This window comes from Aedes albopictus, chromosome 2 (assembly GCF_035046485.1).
Source record: "Aedes albopictus strain Foshan chromosome 2, AalbF5, whole genome shotgun sequence".
NCBI classification, from domain to species: domain Eukaryota; kingdom Metazoa; phylum Arthropoda; class Insecta; order Diptera; family Culicidae; genus Aedes; species Aedes albopictus.
Genome location: NC_085137.1, coordinates 68407359 through 68428458, shown reverse-complemented (window position 1 = coordinate 68428458; position 21100 = coordinate 68407359). Strand labels below are relative to the sequence as shown.

The following is a 21100-nucleotide window of genomic DNA, read 5'->3' as shown; positions in this document are numbered from 1 at the left end:
CAACCAGACGTCGCCTCAGCATACGAGCAGAATCTTGAAGCAGTGTTGCCAGACGTGGGCGAGCTCGATGTGGCCCCTCTAGAGGACTGTTGGAAAATCAGCAATCAACGACGCAGCCGAGAGTACCATCGGGTACGTGGAAAGGAGTCTACAGAACAAATGGTTCGACGAGGAGTGCAGAGCGATTTTGAAGGAGAAGAATGCAGCGCGGGCGGTAATGCTGCAGCAAGGGGCCCGAGAGAACGTGGAATGTTACAAACAGAAGCAGAAACAGCAGACCCGCCTCTTTTGGCAGAAAAAAGCGCGGGAGAAGTGGAGTGCAAAAAAATAGAACTGCTGTGCATTTTCAAAGAAACACTGGAATTCTACCAGAAGCTCAACGGGGCTCTTGGCAGAGTGACGTGAGGTGATCGAAAGGTGGAAGCAGCACTTCGATGAGCATTTGAATGGCGTGGAGAACGTAGACACGGGTCCAAGAAGTTCGAGTGTAAGAAATACTTTCTATCAAGTTTTGGTAAAAGCTACTGAAAATAATTGAAAACCACTGCTCTGATGGTTCTTATGGCCATTCTCCACCGCGCTGCTGGTTTCCTTTTACAATTTGTGGAACTGCATGTACCTTGTGCTCTTCTGGGCATCTTGCTGTAGTAACGTTTTTCGGGTGTTAAGGAATCAGATTTTATTTCGTTTTTTTTTTCTTTGCCTTTCTGGCCATCTCGTTGCCCATTTGAGGAAAGCGATGAACCGTGCACGGCTGGCTGCTGCTGCTGCTGCTCCTACGAGCATCTACGCAAGGTCCATGGTGTGAGGTTATAGGAACCGAGTCACGGCCGCGCCACTAGCAGACCTGGCTGCTGGAGAACGCGAACGAAAAGAGCCCCGAAGAATAACACAAAACAAAACAGTGTTCTTCTGTCCGGTGGAATGTTCTTGGTTTTCTTGCCCACAGACTTGGCAATTTTTCGCCGTCACCCCACCCTCTGCCCTACCCTTACCTACCCTTAATGGCTCTGATGGGGGAAGCTCGACCTCGTCCGTCCGTCGGTTGAACGTGCGAAGGCGAGAACTCCAGAAACCGGCCAAGGTAGTGTAACACACTTCGATTCGACACTTTGGATTATTTATGCAGATGTTTTCCGAAACCACACACTCTCGCACACCACAACGAACGAAACCCGAGCCGCGTCGTCGATGGCTGGCTGGTGGAGAGAACGTTTAGGCCATTATGCCATTCTGGACGGCGGCGGTGGCGGCTGCCGACGACGCCGAGAGTTCAAGAGTTGGTTTCAATTTCTAAAGATCTTTGGCAGCCACTTGAAGCAGAACGCTGTTGATTGCCCCGTGGTTGGTGGTGGTGGTGGTGTTTTGTGCGTTCGTCCGTTGTCTGCTTCTTGATGATGATGATGATGGTCCACATGGAGAAGAGAAAAAGATCCATCAATAAGGGGGAACACCATTATCAAGATTCATATTGATACTCATCGCGGCAGGGATAGAGTATCTCGGACCCGGCGATGGACAGAAAAATGAGATGAATAAATTTTCGGACAGGCTGTGGCGGGGACTGGGAAGGTCGATCGCGCGGGAAGGGATAGCCCTATTGAATAATCAAGAAGTCTTTTCTCCGTCTTGTTGGTTTGCCAGCAGCAAGAGTAAGGAGAAGAATCTCTTTTGTACTTTACTTGACGACTGGACGGAGATGATGACGACCGAACTGACCCAACCAGCAACGCTGCACTGTGCTGTCGACGAGTACGATGGAAGTGATGGAAAAAAGCTATCAAAATCAATTTTTATGATAATGAGCATAAGGATGAGCAGCGTGGCGTGGAAAAATAGAAGGAAATTACATTTCTTTGCACAAATGGTACCGTCACGTTTCACGATGACTTCGAGTAGAACCAAGAATTGTTTCTTTACGGTTGGTTTGTTATGGTTGAGGCGAGTCAATTGCAGAATATGTGTGAGATTGGTTGGTTCTTGGTGGATTCTGTTTTCAGGTTCGAACCTCACATACGCTGTGTTAACGAGGTTTGAACCCATGTAAGATTTACAGTTCCACAATTTGAATCATGATCCTATACACGAAACCTCTCAAAGATCACTAGATCTGTTCAGAAATGACTATTCCAGAACAGTTATATGAATTATGAATACTTAAATCTAAGAATCGTATCCTGACTTTATTTGCATTTTCGGCTTAAACACAGCATTAATAGTGACAGCATTTTTGTTTTATTAACTCACTACTTGCACTTTAAAATATTTTTGCAGAGCAATTGTGAGCACGATTCTTAAAAACTATAAAATTTTCACAAAGTACGTAAAGTTTCTATTTTCGGAAAACATTCATTCAACAATTCCTCAGAGAACTTTCTCAACAATTTTTTTTTTTTGGAAATTGTTTTGAAATTATCTAAACCAGCGTTTCTCAAACTATGGGTCGCGACCTATGTACCAGCGGGTCGCGAAGCTTGAGTGATATTATAATAAATTTCTTATTTGAATTCTCTCCAATGGATTGTGGAAAAATTTTAAATTTTCCTCGTATTCTGATGAGTCCAAGTTGTCACTTGCAGCAAAAATTACAAAATAAAAACATCGAACGTTTGGCAATCTCATCTGTTTTCCTGTTGGGCTGCATGGAACCAGACTGGTTAAATTTGCATGCCAACTTATCTCGAATTCTTAAGGCTTCTTAAAACTGAACACATGGGCACCATAGCCTTATTTTAAAGGTAAATCGACTCGATAAAAGCACTGTAAAAAGCTTTAAAGTTTGCTTCATTAAGTGCTACGAAACCAAAGGTATGTCACTTGGTATGTCATGAAATAAATAAAATTTTATTCAAAAATTCAGTCAAAATTTTCAAAAATGGCTTATGTTATGTGTTGATGGGTCACCACCAATTACATATATTGCAATACAAAATGGGTCGTAAGCTAGAAAAGTTTGAGAACCCCTGATCCACACAGTTTAGATTCCTACTGGAAATTCCTCAGTATTTCCTTTGAAATTGGCAAATTCCTTCGAAAATTTAATTGAGAATTTCTTCGTTTACATCTTAGAAACCTTTTAGCACTTCCTTTAGAAAAAATCATCGGTTATTACTTTGGAAACTTTTTCAACAATTCCTTTACCAGTTTAAGTAGCATTTTTTTTTTAATTTCATACAACCAGTTATCTCATTGGTTTGTTGTGTGAGTGTAGCTCAAGGTCATTTTTTTTTAATTTCATTGGTAAACCATTCGGATGTTTTCTGGAGTTTCTTCACCAATCGGTTTTGTAGTTTCTCAGGCGTATTTTTTTTTATTTAGTTTTCAGTAATTCTTTTTATTTTTTTTTAATTCGAACAACTCCTCCAGCCTTTTTTAGGGATTTTCTTTTTCGGTGAATGAAGAAATTCATTCGGCAATGACTCTGAGAACTTTCTCGCAAATTTATTTGGGAAATTTTCGGCAATTCATTCAGCTTTTTCTTCTGCCCTTTTTTCGGCAATTCCTTGGAATTTTCTTCAGTATTCTCTTTTTATAATTACTTTATCTTTGTCATTCAATATTCATTCGACATCTTCTTTAAGGAATCATTCGGCAATTCCTTTGGAAGCTCCTTCGATAATTCTTCAATCCCCGTCTATACTTCCTATGAAAGTAATTTAGACAATTTCTTCGAAATTTCTTCAGTAATAAATCAGGGAATTCCTACCGCAGTTTCTTTCGGAATACTTTCGGCAATTTCGATGAAACTTGTTTCGAAAATTACTTTAAAAATTTCATCAGGCAATTTTTTTGAGACTTTTAACGGTTATTATTTTGGGAAATTTTTTGGTAATTCCTCCAAAAATTTAGAGATTAAGACATTTTCTTCGCAAATTTCTGTGAAATAAATCTTTGGTAATTCTTTCGAATATTTCTTCTGAATTTGCGTGAGAATTCTTTCAACTTTTTTTTTAAATTTCTTTTTGATATTTCTGCAGACATTCTTTGATGCCATTAATATAATCTTCCTCAGTGTCATTTATCCAGTACAAGTAAGTGGGACAACTACAAGTGTCACAAATGGTAGCCGAAATACGCGAATCTGTCAAAGGATAAGCATTAGAGGGCGGAGTTGAAATGTACAAAACTGATTACACTGATTCGAAGAGAGTATTCTGCTTAGAGGGTTGCCATTTCTTTTTGGGACTGGATTTGACCAAATTCATTGGAAACCTTCCATAACTTCTTCAGGAATTCCTTTGACGATTCTGATACATAGGAATGCCTTTGGAAACTCCATTATTGAATACTTATTAGGCAACATTAATGGAAATTCTTTTGGGAATTTCACTGAAAGTTTTTCGCGATTTTTTTTTTTTTTTTGAGCATCTCTTCGAGAATTCCTTTGCAAATAGATTGGGCAATTTCATTCTATTCTTTTGGGATTTGCAACATCTTTGTAAATTCCTTCAGTCCAATTGAGAATTACTACATTTTTCTGAGACATTTCCAAAGGAATGCCCGTAGACATCCACAAATAAAATGCAGGACGAATTCCCATATTCTTTGAGAATTGTGAAGGAATTATGAAAAAAAAACCCCAAAGTAACTATCTTTGGAATTTCCAATTTTTTAAAGGAATTACTGAAAGATTTTCCAAACAAATTCCCAATGGAATTCCCAAAGAGATGGACGAAGAAATTCTCGATGAAAGAGCCAAAGGAATTCCTTAAGAAATTTTCGAATAAATTTCCGAAAGAAATGCTGATGAAATTTGAAAAACAAATTGCCAATGCAGTTTTTGGAATAATCGAAATAAATACAAATAAAAATTATTATAGAAGAAAGGAAACAAAGGGACAATATAAAACTGCAAAGGAATTGCAAAAGAAAATACTGAAGGAATTTTCAGAAGATTGCCATAGATATTCCAAAACAAATTTCCAATGAAAATGTTAGTCAAATTCCAATGCAATAACTGCAAAAATTCAAACAGGCCGAAGAAATCCTACAAAAAAAAAATTGCCACTCCAATATCAGTGGAATTTGCACAGAAATTCTCAAAGAAAATGGAATATTTGAAAATATTGCGAAATGTATATTCGGAAAATGTTCCTAAGGAATTTACAAGCAATTTTCAAAGGCATTACTTAAGAAATTCACAAAGCAACATTCCAAGCAATTTTCACAGGAATAACCGAATCAACTCATAAATAAATTGCAAATTGAAATAACATGACAGTGGGAGTGATAAATGAGGTATATTGAGTGATAAAGAACGACTTTCAATTTGCTGTACTGGAAAAAGGCTCTGCAACGCAGATTATAGAGCTGGAGCATTTATAATAAGCTGGCTGGAAGGAAATCATCTTGAATTTTGGTCAAAAAAGTATGTATATCCTACCAAAAAATAACAAATATATATAAACCCTCAGAACCGTCTTGCTAATTAACCAAGAATCTCCCAAAATTTTTCCAAAAAAAATATTTAACAATCCTCCATGTAGTTATTTAGGTATTCCATCAAAGATTGTTTAATTCTAGGCTTATTTTGACTTCAAGAATCTTTCAAGTGCTTTATGCAAGGATGTCATTAAGTATCTCTCTACACACTCCTTTAGGAATTCATGTCTTCTAAATCTATACAGAGTACTTAAAAGATTCTTACAAAGGCTTCACCAAGTATTTCTCAAAATATTGTTTAGCAAGTCCACCAAGGATTCCATCAATAAAATCTCTGAGGGTTCATTCTTTTTTTTTTTTTTTTTTTTTTTTTTTTTTTTTCGGGACTAGCTATTCTTCCTAGAAATTGAATCGGAATTTCGCCAGAAGAATGGTAGTCCTTCTAAAAAATGTCCAAACATTCCTCCATTGTTTTTTTTTTTTTTTTCAAAAAATCCTTTTATGTTCTTTCCACGGAAATCAAGCATTTCTCGAAGGATTCCGCAATGATTTCTCAAGTATTCCCTCACATAACTCTTTCAGAGATTTCTCCTAAGATTTATCTTGTCATTTTTTCAAGCATGCATCACTCATTTTGGCGTTCTTTTACAGATTTCTTCATTATTTTTCCAAGAACTCTTTCAGAAATAACTGCAACGATTTATTCGAAATAATTCTACAAGAGTTCTCCAAGGAGTTTCGCTAAGGTTTAACTAAGAGATTCTTCCTTGAATTCTTCCACGAAATTTACAAAGTATCCTTTGGATTATAACTCAAGAATTCCTCTAAGGGCTCCTCCAGAAGTTCCTTTAAGAAAATGTATAGGAATTCCTTCGAAAAATCCTTCTGGAAATTCTAAAGGAAATTTTGCAAGCATTTCGCTAGAAAATCTTCCACGAAACTCTACTGGGATTTTTGATAAAACTTCTTCAACATTCTTTCCAGGAGCCTTTTGAAAAATCATTCTCTCAAGCATCAAGTATATCAGTCAAGATTTTCTCTAGGATTTTTTAATTATTACTGCAAAAAATCGATAAACATTTTTTTTCTAAAGATTCCTGGTAGGGCCACCATGCCCTCAGTAATTTAACGATCCCAAATTCATCCTATTCGAAACCAAAGCGATTTTGGCACCAATTTTATTTTTTTTAATTATTCAAGCGTTTTTTAGAACTTATTCAAGGATCTTGCTGGAAACTCCTGCGAAGGTTTCGTCAATCGGATAAAGCATTCCTAGTTTAATTCATTTAATAATTGCTCCAAGGATTCTAACGAGGACGACTGTTGGGATCGGTCGCTTTAGGAATTCTATTGAAATTTCTAAACAAATTTCTTTTAAGATTCTTTTAGAAATTCCTCCCAAACTTCCAGCAGGAATTTTTCCAAAGATTTCTTTCGCAGTTCATCCAATAAATCTTCTTACGATTTCTTCAAGTATGCGTTCAGAATTTAATCACGTATTTTCCTAGAATTTCCTTGAATGATTTCATCAAGCAATTCTCCAAGAATTCCTTTAGCAATTTCATACATGATTTTTCCAGGTATTACCTTTTGTACAGGTAACCCACCGGGAATTCTTTCATACAAGGATTTCTTCTGGGTAACACTCGCTGAGACCTTCCCACTATTCAAACATTGTTTTTAAAAATGCTTAAGGTGGCGAGTTTTTGAAAGTACTTGTCAAAATAGTAAGGAAAATGCATCTTGTTGCTCAAATTGATGGACCTCCCGTTAGTTAGAGCCACAACATTTTTTGGGGACCCCTCGATTTTGTTCAAATGTTGACTCATTTGAACTGTAATATTTCGATAGTTTTTTTTTTCTAAAACTCCCTAAAAACAAAATGTTGTTGAAAAGAGAAAAGATAGAGCTACTACTTACAGTTATAAAAAGTTGGGTTGGCCATGTTGATTTTGACCGCCATCTACGATTTCTATACTAAAACTTATTTTAACCATATTTGCAACCACTGATTTTCAAAATTTTAACATAAGTTAACTATTGATAGGAAAAAAATACATCTCTTATTTTCCGATATGTTGTGTATAAATGTCTTAAATATCAGCTGATGTAAAAAATTTAGATTCTTTTATTACTCATGCAAGATTTTTTCGAAGATTCCTACAAAAATTTCTCTAAGAAATTCCATTGAGTGTTTTTGCTAGAAATACTTTAGAAATTCCTCCAATAAGCCTTTCTAGGATTCAGGAATATCTTCAATGAATTCTTAAGAATTCTTAAGAAAAAAATCAAGAATTCTCACAGAAATTCCTCAAAGGAGTTCTACAGTAATCCCTTCAATGGATGTTTCCATGGATGCCAAGGTTTCCATCAGGATTTTTTCTACTGATACCTATTAAGATTTCTTAAATTTCGTCCGGATTTCCTGCACGAAACTTCTAAGATATTTGTCTAACGATTTCATCAAGCCTTTGTTCCAAGGGAGGAACTTCAAGAACTCTTTCTTGAAAATCTTTTACGATTCATCTAGGAACGACTTCTTTATAAATTCTACCAAAATTTTCTTAGGAAGTTGTTGCAACAATTGCTCCGGGAACTCTTCATAGTGTTTCTGGAGGAATTTCTTCAGTAATATTCCCAATTACTAATAATTTCCACAAACGATTCATTTCACTTAGGAACGCCTCTTGGGATTGCTTCGGATATTCCTCCTGGGCAGTGAAGAGAATTGTCGGACAAAAGAGGCACAAAACAAGCAACAAAGAAGGTGCGACGATTACTCTTTATCCCTACTGGTAACAGATAATGACATGATCTCGAAATTTTTTGTTGAAGACAAAACGGAAGCTGAATTTGTTGCGTACTTTTCAACTCGTGAATAATCAATTATTGCTAACCCAAAGTCGAAACTGTTTGATGATAAAGCTTCACCAGAGTGGCAGTCTTTACCGACTCGAAGTTACCGTTCGAAAATCGCAATGCAAGGCTTAAAAATCTCTAAACTCGTGGTGTACGATGTTAATCCCATTATTTTCAAGTTGGGACAAACTTATGTCGCATGGGTTTGTTTGTCGCAACAAATACAGGTTGCGACATTGTCATTATTGTTGCGCAATGGTTGAATTTTGATTCACTGCTCCTGGGGTTTCTCCAGGAACTCCTCCAGAGATTGCTTCAGGAACTGCTACAGAGATTCCTCCAAGCGTTCCTCTACGTACTCTTTTTAGGATTTATTCAAGATTTCCTCAGGAATTTCAGCGATTTCTTTAGTACTTCCTTTTGAGATTCCTTCAGAAACTCATCCTAGAATTCCCTCAGAAATTGATCCATGCATTTATTCAGGAATTTTTTCTGGGATTCCTCTAAGAATTCCTCAATTTCTAAAGGAATTTCTCTAGAGATTTCTACAGGTATGTCTCCAGGAATTTCTCCAGCGGTTCCTCCCGGTATTTCTTCAACAATTCCTCTAGGAATTGCTCTAGGAACTCCTCCAGGAATTCCTCTAGACTATTGCTAAATAGCTTCAAGAATTTCATCAGGTATTACCCCAGGAATTCCTTCAGAAATTACTACAGCATTTTTTCCAGAAACATCTCCAGGAAATCCTCCAGGGATTTCTTCACAAATTTCCCCACTAATTCCTTCCTGAATTTATCCAGGGATTATTTCAGGTACTCCTCCAGGCATTCCTCCTGGATTTCATTCAGACATTTCTCCAGGAATTCCACCAAGAGTTCCTCCAGGAATTACCCCTGGTATTTCTTCAGGAATTCCTCTACGGATTTCTTCAGAAATTCTTTCAGAAATTTTTCCGGGGATTCTTCATAGGATTCTTCCAGAGATTCCTCCAAGAATTTCTCAGATCATTCCTCCCGAAATTTCTCCAAGAATTCCTTCTGAAATTCCTGAGAGAATTCCTCTACAAATTTCTCTAGGAACTTCTCCAGAAATTACTCCAGGGATCCCGCTTAGAATTTCTCTAGAGATTTCTCCAGGAATTTATTCAGGGATTCCTCCAGTAAATCTTCCAGGGATAGGGATAGTTTCACGGAATTTCTCCAAGAATTCCTCTAGGGATTTTTCCAGGAATACCTCTTGTGATTCCGTTAGGAATTTGTCCAGAAGTTCCTCCTGAGATTCTCCCATAAATTGCTTGAGAGATTCCTCCATGGTTTTTTTTTTCAAGAATTCTCCCTGGAATTCTACCAAGAGTTTTCCCAGAAGTTTCTCTAAGGACTTCTTCCAGATTTTCACTAGTGAATCTTCCAGGAATTTATTCATGAATTTCTTCAGGGAAACCTCCAGCAATATCTCCAGGGATTCCTCCAGGGATTCCATTAGGAATTCTACCACGGATTCATCCAGGAATTCCTCCAGAGATTCCTCAAGGAATTCATTTAGGGTTTGCTCCGGGAATTCTACCAGAGGTCCCTCCCAGAATTCCTCTGGAGATTCTACCACGAATTTATTTAGGAATTCATCCTCGGATTGCTCCAGGCATTTGCCCAGGAATTTCGCCAAGGATACCTCCAAGGAGAACGTGCTTCTGGAGCCGACCTACTGAAGGATGTCTCCAAGTAATCCTCAAATTATTCCTTCAGAAATTTCTCCAGGGATTCCTCAAGAATTCTTTATGCAAATGCTACAGAAATTCCTCCAGGCTTTTCTCCAGGGACTTCGCCAAAAATTTCCCCAGATGTTCTTCCTGGATTTCCTCCAGCGATTGCTTCAGGGGTTTTTCCAGGAATTGTTCCCAGAGTTCTTTTAGAGATTTCTCCAGGAATTTATTCAAGGATAGAAATCTTCAGAAATTGTTCAAGAATTCCTGTAGGGATTTCTTCAGGAGTTTGTTCAGAAGTTCCTCCGGGCATTCCTCCTTTGATTCCTCTATAAATTTCTTCAAGGATTTCTTTATCAATTCCTCCAGGGATTTTCCCAAGAATTTCCCCAGGAATTCTTCCAAGAATTTCTCCAGGAACTCTCTAGGGAAAGTTTCTCCGGGGATTCCTCCCAGATTTTACTAGAGAATCCTTCGGGAATTCAACTAGAGATTATTTCATGATTTCTTCCAAGAATTCATCCAGGATGATGACTTTTACATGATATGTCATGTAAACTTTTGTGATATCCCATGCTCCAATCATGTACATTATATGTCACAGAAATTAACACTCTTTTTTCGATCTGTGTAGAAATTCATCCAGGGATTGCTCTAGGAATTTATCCAAGGATGCCTCCATTATTGCTTCTGGCGATTGCTCCAGGAATTCCTCCAGGTATACTACCAGAATTTTCTCCAGGAATTTGCTCCAGGGATTCTGCCATGAATTTGTCTAGAAGTTCCTTCTGAATTCCTCTAGGAGTTGCTTCAGCGATTTCTCCAGAAATTCCTCCAGAAACTCCTCCAACGAACTCCTCAAGCGATTTCTCCAGAAATTTCTTCATCATCTTTTCTAGAGATTCACCCAAGAGTTTTTCCAGGATCACTTGATTTTTTTTTTCAATTACTTGAAGGATTTCTAAAGCAATTTCGCCAGCGATTTGTATTGGAAATTCTTTAGGTAATTTTTGAGGGATACTGGAGTTAGGGAATTCTCCAAGAAGTCATCCAAGAATTCTTTCATCATTATCTTTGAATAGTCTTTAGGGAATTCATCCACAGATGGATGGATATCCATATCCATAGATTCCTTCAAGAATACCCCCAGCAGCTCCTGCAAAGTAGCTTCTTCAGAAATTCGTTCTGCGATTCTCACAGAAATATATACTATGATTCTCTCACAGTCACTGTGACTTACTATAAACATTCAGACTTTTCTGCTGGAAATCCTTTCAGGAATTCATACAGATAAGACTCTTTCGAAATTCTCCCAGGGTTTCCTCCCGGAATTCCTCTTGAAAATGCACCACGGATACCTCCAGACATTTCTCTTTGAAAAGAGGCGAACCAGCCCCAGGCTGAAAGTATAGAGACTTTCAGGCAAAAAAAAATTCTCTTTGAATACATTCCAGCTAATTGTCCAGGAATTCCTTTAGGTGAATTCCAAGATTTTTCAAAGAATTCCATCTTTTGAGAGTTCTTCGGAAATATCTACAAGGATTTCTTCAACAATTTCTCCAAGGATTCCTCCCTTCAAAAATTCGTACACGGACACCTCGAAAGTTTCCTTCAGTGATAGTTTCAATGCTTTTACGAGAATACCTTCAAAAATTCTTCATTGGATTTTTCCGGGAATACGTCAATTGACATTACTGAAAGATTATGTTTTGAGATGAGTATATGCAGTATAGAAGTATATAAAACTGTCTTTAGGGAAGTTCCGGCAAGCATGTACTCGGAATAACCCAACTGGCCTAAGCTTACTCTACTCTTCTTAATCGAACATCATCGTCAGCATCAGCATTGTTCTACTATTCCACTCTAGTTCTGCACACCCCATAGTTTTTAGTCATTCTAGAACGGAGCGTTCTGTTCGCACTAGAGCACAGCCCCTGAAACGGATGGGCGGGCGAAAAGACGAATGGAGCTGCATCCATTCAGTGTTTATGTTTTATCACCCACTGCACTGCAGCCGCCTTCTCCGTATACATACGTAAGAGCCTGGCAGCGAATGTAAAACGGAAGACTGGGGCACGTTGGCGTATGAGGGGGCTGCTAGGGCAAAGTCGCGCGTTCCCCATCATCTCGAACAGCAGGAACGTCCAACGTCCGCTTTATTATTTATAAGATTTTTTTCCTTGTGCAGAGAGGGCTAGAGATGGAGAGAAAGAGCAACGCGCAATACTCGTGGGGGCACGCACGAGTATAAAGCAAACCAAAGAAAGAAAAAGTGCTGTGTTTAATGTTTATACTACTCGGGGTGTATCAGGAAATGAGCAGCATGGAGTCGCGTCGCCCCCGCTGGTTGTTCGCTCTGCGATGAGGAGCGAGCGACGACCATCTTTGAACGAAGAGAGTAACTGAGAGAGAACCGAAAACGCTGTGTGCACCCTAAAATGAAACAACACAGGCTTGTGTACAATGTACACAGGCTTGTGTACAATGTACACAGATTTGTGTACTACTAGATCAGCCTCCATCCCTGTGTCAAATGTACACAGTCACTTTTCTGGCTCTAGCGCTGGTATGGGAGCAAAGTTCATAACTAATTTTCTCTGAACGATGACATGCATTATCAGGAATCGATCAGTGCAAAAATAATTGTTAATTTTGTTTTCATGCCAGCGCTGGAGCCGGAAAAGTATCTGTGTACATTTGACACAGCGGTGAGGCTGATCTAGTAGTACACAAATCTGTGTAACTTCTGTAACCGTGTGCATAAAAAAGAAAAACAGAGAATGGGAAAAGCGGTTTCGCTCTCCGCGAGAGAGCACTGTGAACCGCGGATTGGTCGACGTGCGGAGGTGGCTCTCTGCTCGCTCTCGTTCGGGCGCAGGTACCGGAGCGAGCAATACGGAGCCGGAGAACAATTTTGTTCGCGTGGAGGCGAACAGTACAGGCTGGACGGTAGAAGCGTTGTGTCGTGTTTTGCTCGTTACTCCGCGTTCGTTTGGCGTTCGAATTTTATTTTTCTGTGGGATTTAACTGCACCGATTTGGTTGGAATAAATCACGGTTTGCGGTGGTGGTGATCTACCGGGAGTTAATATCTCATCGTCGACGGGAAGAAAGTTTTTTTTTTTCGATCGGAACGGTTCGTCATCGTATGCTGCGACACTGGGATTACGTCACGGATCGTTACAGTAGTGGGAAGAACAATTTCCAGCAGCAAAGACTGGGAAAGTCACTAGGGAAAACAGTTTGTGCTTGGTTCAAGTGCAGAAGTGAACATCCCGGAAAACGGAAATGAGCATACCGAGCAAGGAAATTTATGGTGGAAATTAGATTATCTTTCGGAGGAGGGAAGACGAAGCATTAGAGTGAAGTGAGTGTTCAACAAATGTGGGAGATTTTTGTTTGCGGAAGCGAAGAATATTGGAGTGTTCGGTTCAGTGCATATCATCAGATTGAGTAGCATCCAGTCAGTTGTGTGACGTATGGTAACTCGTGCAAACAGCTCAGAAAACAGAAACGCAGAAACGCTTGTTACACGTCTTTCCTCGTGCATGGTTGAATTGTATTTGTATACAAATCTCTGATTCTCCAGACGCGCGCGCGAGGAATGTTTTGACGCAAACTCGGAAGAAGCTGAAGCGAAACGTGAATCAAGAAAGACACTGTTATAAATAAAATTGCGATTTATAACGGAGCGGATTTTTCCGTCGGAGTTTATCTCGAGGCCTGCAATCGATCATTTTTTTTTCGACGGCCACAAACCCGGGGAAGTGGAAAATGCCCAAACGGCGACTGGCGAGCGTGCGATAATTGACGATTTGACAGTTCGCAGCTTCAAGGTAACCGCGAGAATCCCTTCGTCCAGGACGTCCGGGAGGAATCGCGCGCGCCCGAGGGGACTATTATTTATTGAACTCTTGCGAGCTCCAAAGCGAGAAAGACGAAGGAGACGAAAACGGCGACAAGGGCAAAAGGAAAACCTGCCAAAAACAAAAGGTTCACAATCATCGTTCTTGGACATCGGTGGACACAGTGCAGTGGTGTGGTACGCGAAGCATAAGTGAAGCATAAGCGAAGTAGATCGGACCGAGCAGATCTTCGTTTACCTCGAGATCGAGGCCCCGGGAGGTGTTTGTGTGTCTGTATGCAACGGCAACCGGCACCGGGGAGCGGAGAACAATTCCTACCTTTGCAAGCGTTGGGACGAGACTTGGTGCTGTTGCTGCTGCTGCTCTGCTCTCGGTTACGAGTCTAGAAGAGCCTGCCGAAAGGAGGAGCACAACGACGACGGAGGAACACAGACGCGCCCGAGGAAGATCCAGACATGGCGCCGAAATACAGAAAAAAGAAGGCAAATGGTAAATAATAAATTAGAAAAATATATATTTTTCTCCTGATTTTTTTCCTTTCGTTTCGTTTTGTCTGTTGTTGTTGTTGTTGTTGCCGGTGTGGTGGCTCCGTTTTCGACGGGGCACGCGGAGCCACGCCAGGTTACCGGGTTGAGCCTGAGCTTAAGCTTAAGAATTGTCCGCGTAAGGTGCTATCCCCGAATAAGGCTTTGGGTCGTTTATTTGGGTCGCGTAAGGCGATTTCTTATTTCTTGGTGCGAGTGGTTCTCAAAGATGTGAGGCTCGTCTGCTGCACGGAAAATCTATGTTTTAAAAAGAACTTTTTTTGTATTCGAAGAAATATGAACATAAATATAAATAATTTCCCCAAGAAGAAGGCTGCCAAACGCAGCCAAAACGTCGGGCAGTTAACAAACTACCGTTTGAATTCGCGAGACTGAATAGCCGAAAGTTGTAGATTTCCTATCTTTTTCAAAAACAGTTTGAATACACACCTTTTAAATTTGAGTAATTGTAGGCAGTTTTTTTTTTTTTCAATCAAAACAATGACCATGCACATCTATTCTCTATATCCTATTCCTCATGTAGTATACACTCAGACCTGGTAGCGAGGCACTATGTAGCGTCCTTATTTTCATGACGTTCCCAACAATCAGTTGAATGTTGACGGTTGGGCTGTTTCAGGTGCCAAGAAATCGAATATAACATTTTTTTTCTGTTGAAGGAGAATATAGAATGGTTTTCAGATTCCACAGTCGATAGCTACTCTGTAAACTCAATAACTTCTCCCGGAATTTCATTAAAAAACCGACCGAGAGTAAACGAGCCTGACGTCTGAAATTATTATGAGAATATCACCAACAACTTTTGAAATTTTCAAAGAATGTAGGCATTTAGTCAAAATTCTAGTCATTAGGTATTCTAAATGACCGTTGATCTTCTTCCTGTAACTCTTATTTTAAGCTTTTTATACGTTGGACATGTTTTCATCAAATGAATTCTGTCTTAATTTTCTAAATGAACTCTGCTATTTTTATTATAGTGAACTATAAACTTGTTTGAGAAATTCTTATATTAATAAATTCGCACATTTGACATGCGTTTGTCTATGTACGCTTTCTACATGAATTTCATTAAAAGTTTGTCTTTTAAGTTGTCGTAGAATGCTTAGCTAAATTCTATAAGAAGCACCGTCATTCGCTACGTACAAATTCTGCCAGGAAGGTGTGAACATTGAAAGACTTTTTATCCACATCGGACAAAATTTTGAGTCACAACCTGGATTTCAAATTACAGCAGTAGTTCTACGAATAGCGTGAAATGATCCTTTGAATAATGCTCAAATATTTGTTTCTAAAATTTCTCTACTCTACAAGTTTAAAAGGAAATACCCACAGCTAATTTTATAGTCATCCGTTTAGTAAATCTCTGTATACTTTTTCTAAAGTTCCTTAATCGATACTGCCGTTTTTTTCATAAGTTTCGCAAAAATCCCAGTGTTTTGCAGAAGAAAAATAAAAACTCAAAGGCATCCGCTTCGACTGAGGAGTAATCGAAGATGCCCAGATTCATTTGCTTGATGATCGATATAAACTTTCAAATAGTAGATATTCGTTTCATATAACCTTTGGTGTATTGCGTGATTTTTTTTTTCCATGAAATTGATTCAAAACTTTTAGCCTGTATATTATTTTGTACTGAAAGTCACTATTTAGTCACTTTGTCATATTTCTAAGTCACTATTTTTGTCAACTTCGTCCGGACCGGACCCGAATGATGGAAGTCATTTGGGTCCGGTCCGGACGAAGTTAAAAGGTCCTTAAAATAAATTAATAATAATAAAAATCGTCAACTTCGTCTGATGGTCAAAATAGTTAGTTTAGTATTTTGACCATTAGTTTTTGCAACTATCTCTGTTACTGCTGATTTTACACACCTAATTTCAAGACCCACGTTTGGTTATAGTTTTTACAGATTCTAATTCCGGTTAATATTTGAATTACCGAAGTATGTTGTCTTTTAATTTCTTTTTTTTTTGTTTTTTTTTTTTTATTTTCATGACACCTGTCGTTCAGAAATATTATCAAGGGGTCGTACATATACCACGTGGGTAATTACAGTACTTGACAAAATAAAGTGTGCTTTGTTGCTTTTCATACAAAAAAACTAATATTTGGAGGAGTTGATCTCAGCTTTCATAGTAACTTGCAGTTTGGTTAGTGAAAAAAAAGAAAATATTTCTCAGAAAAACTTTTGTTAAATATTGCGAAACTCCCAGTTCAAGAAAAATGGCTAAATTGCGATTTTCCAATAATTTTATACACGAAATATTTTATGTAAACGGTTTTTTATAAAAATTGTGTGTGTTTCGTTGGACTGGCCAACTTTACAGAAAACATATAAGTCTAAATATTGAAATTTCGGAATTATTCCAAAATCATTTTTTTTTTAATTTTTTCGAAATGCAAATTTTGCTATAACTTTTGAAATCTTGCATGTAATAGTGTAATTTCTTAACATTGTTCATTTCAAGCTATTAAAAGTGGTCAAATAAATTTTGAAGTCAATCTGTGCACTGGAAGCTAAGATTCAGAGCTCCGAAATGCAAATCAACCAATGCGTACTTTATTTTGTCCAGTACCGTATAAGGAAGGGGATACAAGCAAAGTGCATGAATGTTCACCAAGATGGTGGTGGGGTTATAAAACGCTCCTCTTAATTAATTACGTCATAATTTATAAAATTGTCGTTTTTGAAAAACTTCATAACACATTTTTTATAGATTTTCTTTTATTTATTCAATAGTTTTCATTGTGAGCTGCTTCTTCAAGGAAAGAATCATCCCAAGCAGCACACAAGTCACAAAGAAGTGGCGACAGCGCAGGTTTTTGGTTGGACAAGAGTCATTTTCAAGTTATTCTGCCTTTGAGTTGGTTTTACATGAATGTAGCTCCTGTACAACCAAAAACCTGCGCTGTCGACACTCCTTTGTGACTTGTGTGCTGCTTGGGATGGCAATACATAAGAATTTGAAAATTTCTCCACCCGAACTGATTGAAACATTATCAGAATTTTGAATTGGAAAGCTTTTTCAATTAGCCCCTCAAACACCCATGTATTTTTTTTTATCTAGGTATCATTTTTCGTTATACAAAATCGATTTAAACATGTTTCGGAAGGTCATTCGTTTTGATTCGGAATTTTGAGTATTTAGATTTTTGATCTTTCTTATTTTTAATTTGAAGCATCCCTACATTTTTACATTCTTTGATGAAGTATATGGGAAAATTTTGAAACAGTGACATCTAAAAAGTGATTACAACATCAACTTTAAATGTACTTTAAAAGACATCAAAACCATTTCAAAATATGCAGAATAGTCCTAAAGATCAGCCAAAAATTAAAAAATAAGATTTTTGCAGATTCACCTCTAAATATTTGTCTTGAAACTTCCATAAAGATATAATTATGAGAACTTTAAGCAAACATCATTCTGCACGACCATTCAATTTAGAACAATATAAAGAGAATGCAACTGTCGTATCTTTTCCTAGATTTCATGAAATGCGTTATTACCCAGTCAACCAGTGATCGTATAAGACGCTGCATAAGATGTTAAAGTGGAGGCGACATGCGTACATTTAACATGTACCTAAATGGAGGCAAGCACGCATATGGCCTCCACTTTATCATCGTTTACGACATCTTATACGATTACTGGTTGTCTGGGTAACTTTTTCTATGTTCCTTACTCGATAGCTTTCCGGAGGCATTCAGAAGCATGTATAAAATACACTCGAAAACTTTTCTAAGAATTTTTCACACTTTTTTCGGGAAATATGCCAACAAACTTTTTTTTAAATTGAAACTGTCATTAACTTAATATGCTTGATTATTCCAAAACTGCACCCTTATAAATTGAAGCTGTAATTTTATCTTGTATTTTTGGATCTTAATCAGCTTTACTGTTAGGAACATCAGCTAGTGTCCCTTTCGCAGTTTGGACAAAAATTAAGAAATGACAGATTTTTGTCAAAAATTAGGAAATTTAAAATTTTTGTCGAAAATTTAAAAATTTCCTATTTTTCCCGAAATTTTCAATAACTTGTTAACCATGTTTTACATTCGGTGCCTCAAAATCCAACATATCAATCAAATTTTGATTGAAATCCGTTGCAGAGTCCTTCGGATCTTTTGCTTCCTAGGATTGAAAATCTTTCGTTCAAAGTTGTACCAGTGATTTTTCCCAAAAATTACGAACTTGTCAAGCAATTCCGAAAACAAAAATAAGTTTCACTGAACGAATTTGAAAGTTCAAAAGGATCTACCCCATTTGGCATAATGCCATTTGGCATAAAAACTATTTGGCATAATGCCGTTTGGCATAATACGAAGAACAGGCTTCTTGGTAAAAATGTGCATTCTTGTTATGCCAAATGGCCATTATGCTAAATAGCCGTTATGCCAAATAGCTTTTATGCCCAATGGCATTATTTCAAACGGCATTATTCCAAACGGCATTATGCCAAATGGAATTATGCCAAATAGGGTAGAGCCGTTCAAAAGACTGACTCAACATTTTCTAATAGAGACAGCGTTATTACAACTAAGCAAGATGAATTTTTATTTTTCATCCTACGGAAACAGAGGATTGTTTGTTTTGTTTGTGTTTCTTATTTTTGTATTTCTTTTTTTTCTTGGAAGCTACCACGTAAGAAAACAATATTAGAAGTGATTGTGGTATTGTAATCGCTGTGCTTTTGAACAAGATTAATTTTGCAGCAAGAGATTTCTAAGAGCGATCTGATTGAAGCAATAATAAGCGGTATTCTTGGGGCAATAAAAGAGTTTTCTGAAAGATTTTTTTAGGAAGTAATTATTAACAATATGTCTGAAGAAGTTCCTGTCATTTGAAAACCTTGGGAAAACAAACACTTTAAAAATATCACATATTTACCTAAACAGTAGAGCCAAAAATACTGAACTGATTTCAATTTTTTTTTGTTCGTACGTAGAAGTATTGTGTCAAAATTTCATTCAATTTGATCTAACCATTAAAAAGTTATAACCATATATAGCAGATGTGGGTTTTGGCATAGTGGAATTCAAACTGATTAACTTTGAAAGTATTCAACCAAAACGGCTGAAATTTTCACTTAAAATAGTTTAACATAAGAATTTTACACTCTCATAGTTTTATAAAAATCAGTTGCCAGTTCTACGGTCAAAATCGTGCACACTGATTTTAGAATTTTTAATAGCGGCGTGAGTTTCCATTATCACATTTTATTGTATCTCCAATATCTGCGCAAATACTTAACTATACATAATGTACTATTCCTCGTCGAAAAATCAGCTATTTTTGTGCATGCAATCAAAACCCAAGAAACAATGAATGCTGAACAGTGAAAGTATTAGCTGAACAGGGGCTAATTAATGGTGTCAGTGGCTGAACACAATGACAGCTGAATATTGGTCTGAAGTATGGCTTGTTCAAGCTCTTTAATCAGCAATACATAGATGACTGAATATCAAGTTGAATAGAATATTCTTCATCTGTGTAACCAGCTTGAAAGCATACACCAACATGTGGAATTAATGATCTATTGTTCAACCTTCAATCAAATATTTTTTGACAGCTGTCCCAAGCATATATTTGTGAAGTCAACATCGCTTGTTCAGCCTAAATACAGCCTTAATTCAACTTATGTTATTGACTATTCAGACACAATAAGTAAAGCTCTTGTTTTCGAACATACGTATACAATTATGTGAGGTCTAGGTGCTAAGGTGAGTGACTATAAATCAGAAGGTCCGAGTTCAATTCCCAGTTTTCCTACATATTAATTTATACATTCTAAAACATCTCCTTTGGAAATAGAACCAGCTAATGGTAACAATATAGGTTCACCAAAGTGTTTTTATTTTTACACAATCAATAAATTTAATTGACTACTGATTAAGCGCATATTAAGTCTTTCAATGAACCTCAAATCAGCTAAAGGTTGTATAAAATCACCAAAATTAGATGTTCAAGAGCTGAATAAAGGATTGTACTCCTCGTGCTCAGCTTTTGTTGATTTAAAATAGTTGGAGAAACGTTTGTACAGCATCAAATTTTTACCTGGAAAGTTAAACATTAGTTTGTGTTTTCCACTTTTTTTCAGTCCATTCTTTAGATAAACACCTTATGTTAAGACACCATGCTTTTGAAATGTCATTTTAAGTGCTCTCAAACAGCTTCGATAATGAATTTCAACAACGAAACTTGAGAACCCCTGGTCCGACCGATATTATTATTACGATTTATCGTACAGTGGGTTGTATTTTTTTTTTCATTTTTCATTTTCGCTCTCCTTTCGAGGTCGAGGTGGCTCCTATATCTTCGGTGGTGGTGACTTGCCTAGAAGAGCTGAAGATGCTGCTGCTGCTGCTGCTGCCGTTCTTCATTCTTGTGGTTGTCAGGTTGAAATTTAATAACGGCGGGCTCCGAGGGCATTGATTAAATCTTGGCTTGCTGCTGGCTGACTGGCTGGCTCGCTTGCTTGGGGGAACGCCTCCATTTACGAAGGTGTTAAATCGAGACAAGAATCCGCTGGGGAGTGAAAAGCGTCGAAGTCAACTAGATTGGTAGCCAAATTCTGAGGATTCTGTCGCAAGGATCACAGCAATTGCTTCCGTTTGTTCGGTGATTTCAATTTTCCTAAAACTCCTATCAAAGAGATCTCGATCTCCCTGGACAGCAATCGTTCTCTCCCCCCAGATTGAACCCAATAAAATGACGATAATTGCGACTCCGCCGGGCCGGGGGATCG

General features: G+C 37.8%; 1 protein-coding gene across 3 annotated transcripts in view; it reads left to right on the top strand.

Annotated features, from left to right (window-relative positions):
* Positions 1–21100, top strand: part of LOC109423928 (bone morphogenetic protein receptor type-1B) — a 726945-nt gene that overhangs the window by 625711 nt on the left and 80134 nt on the right. The window contains exon 1 of one of the 3 annotated variants that reach the window (XM_062849820.1): positions 12861–14294. The exons of the other annotated variants lie outside the window; for them this stretch is intronic. Coding sequence (XP_062705804.1) covers positions 14261–14294 — 34 coding nt within the window. The 5' untranslated portion in view covers positions 12861–14260. Of the gene's footprint in view, positions 1–12860; positions 14295–21100 lie in introns of those variants that run through there. 3 annotated transcript variants of the gene reach the window in all.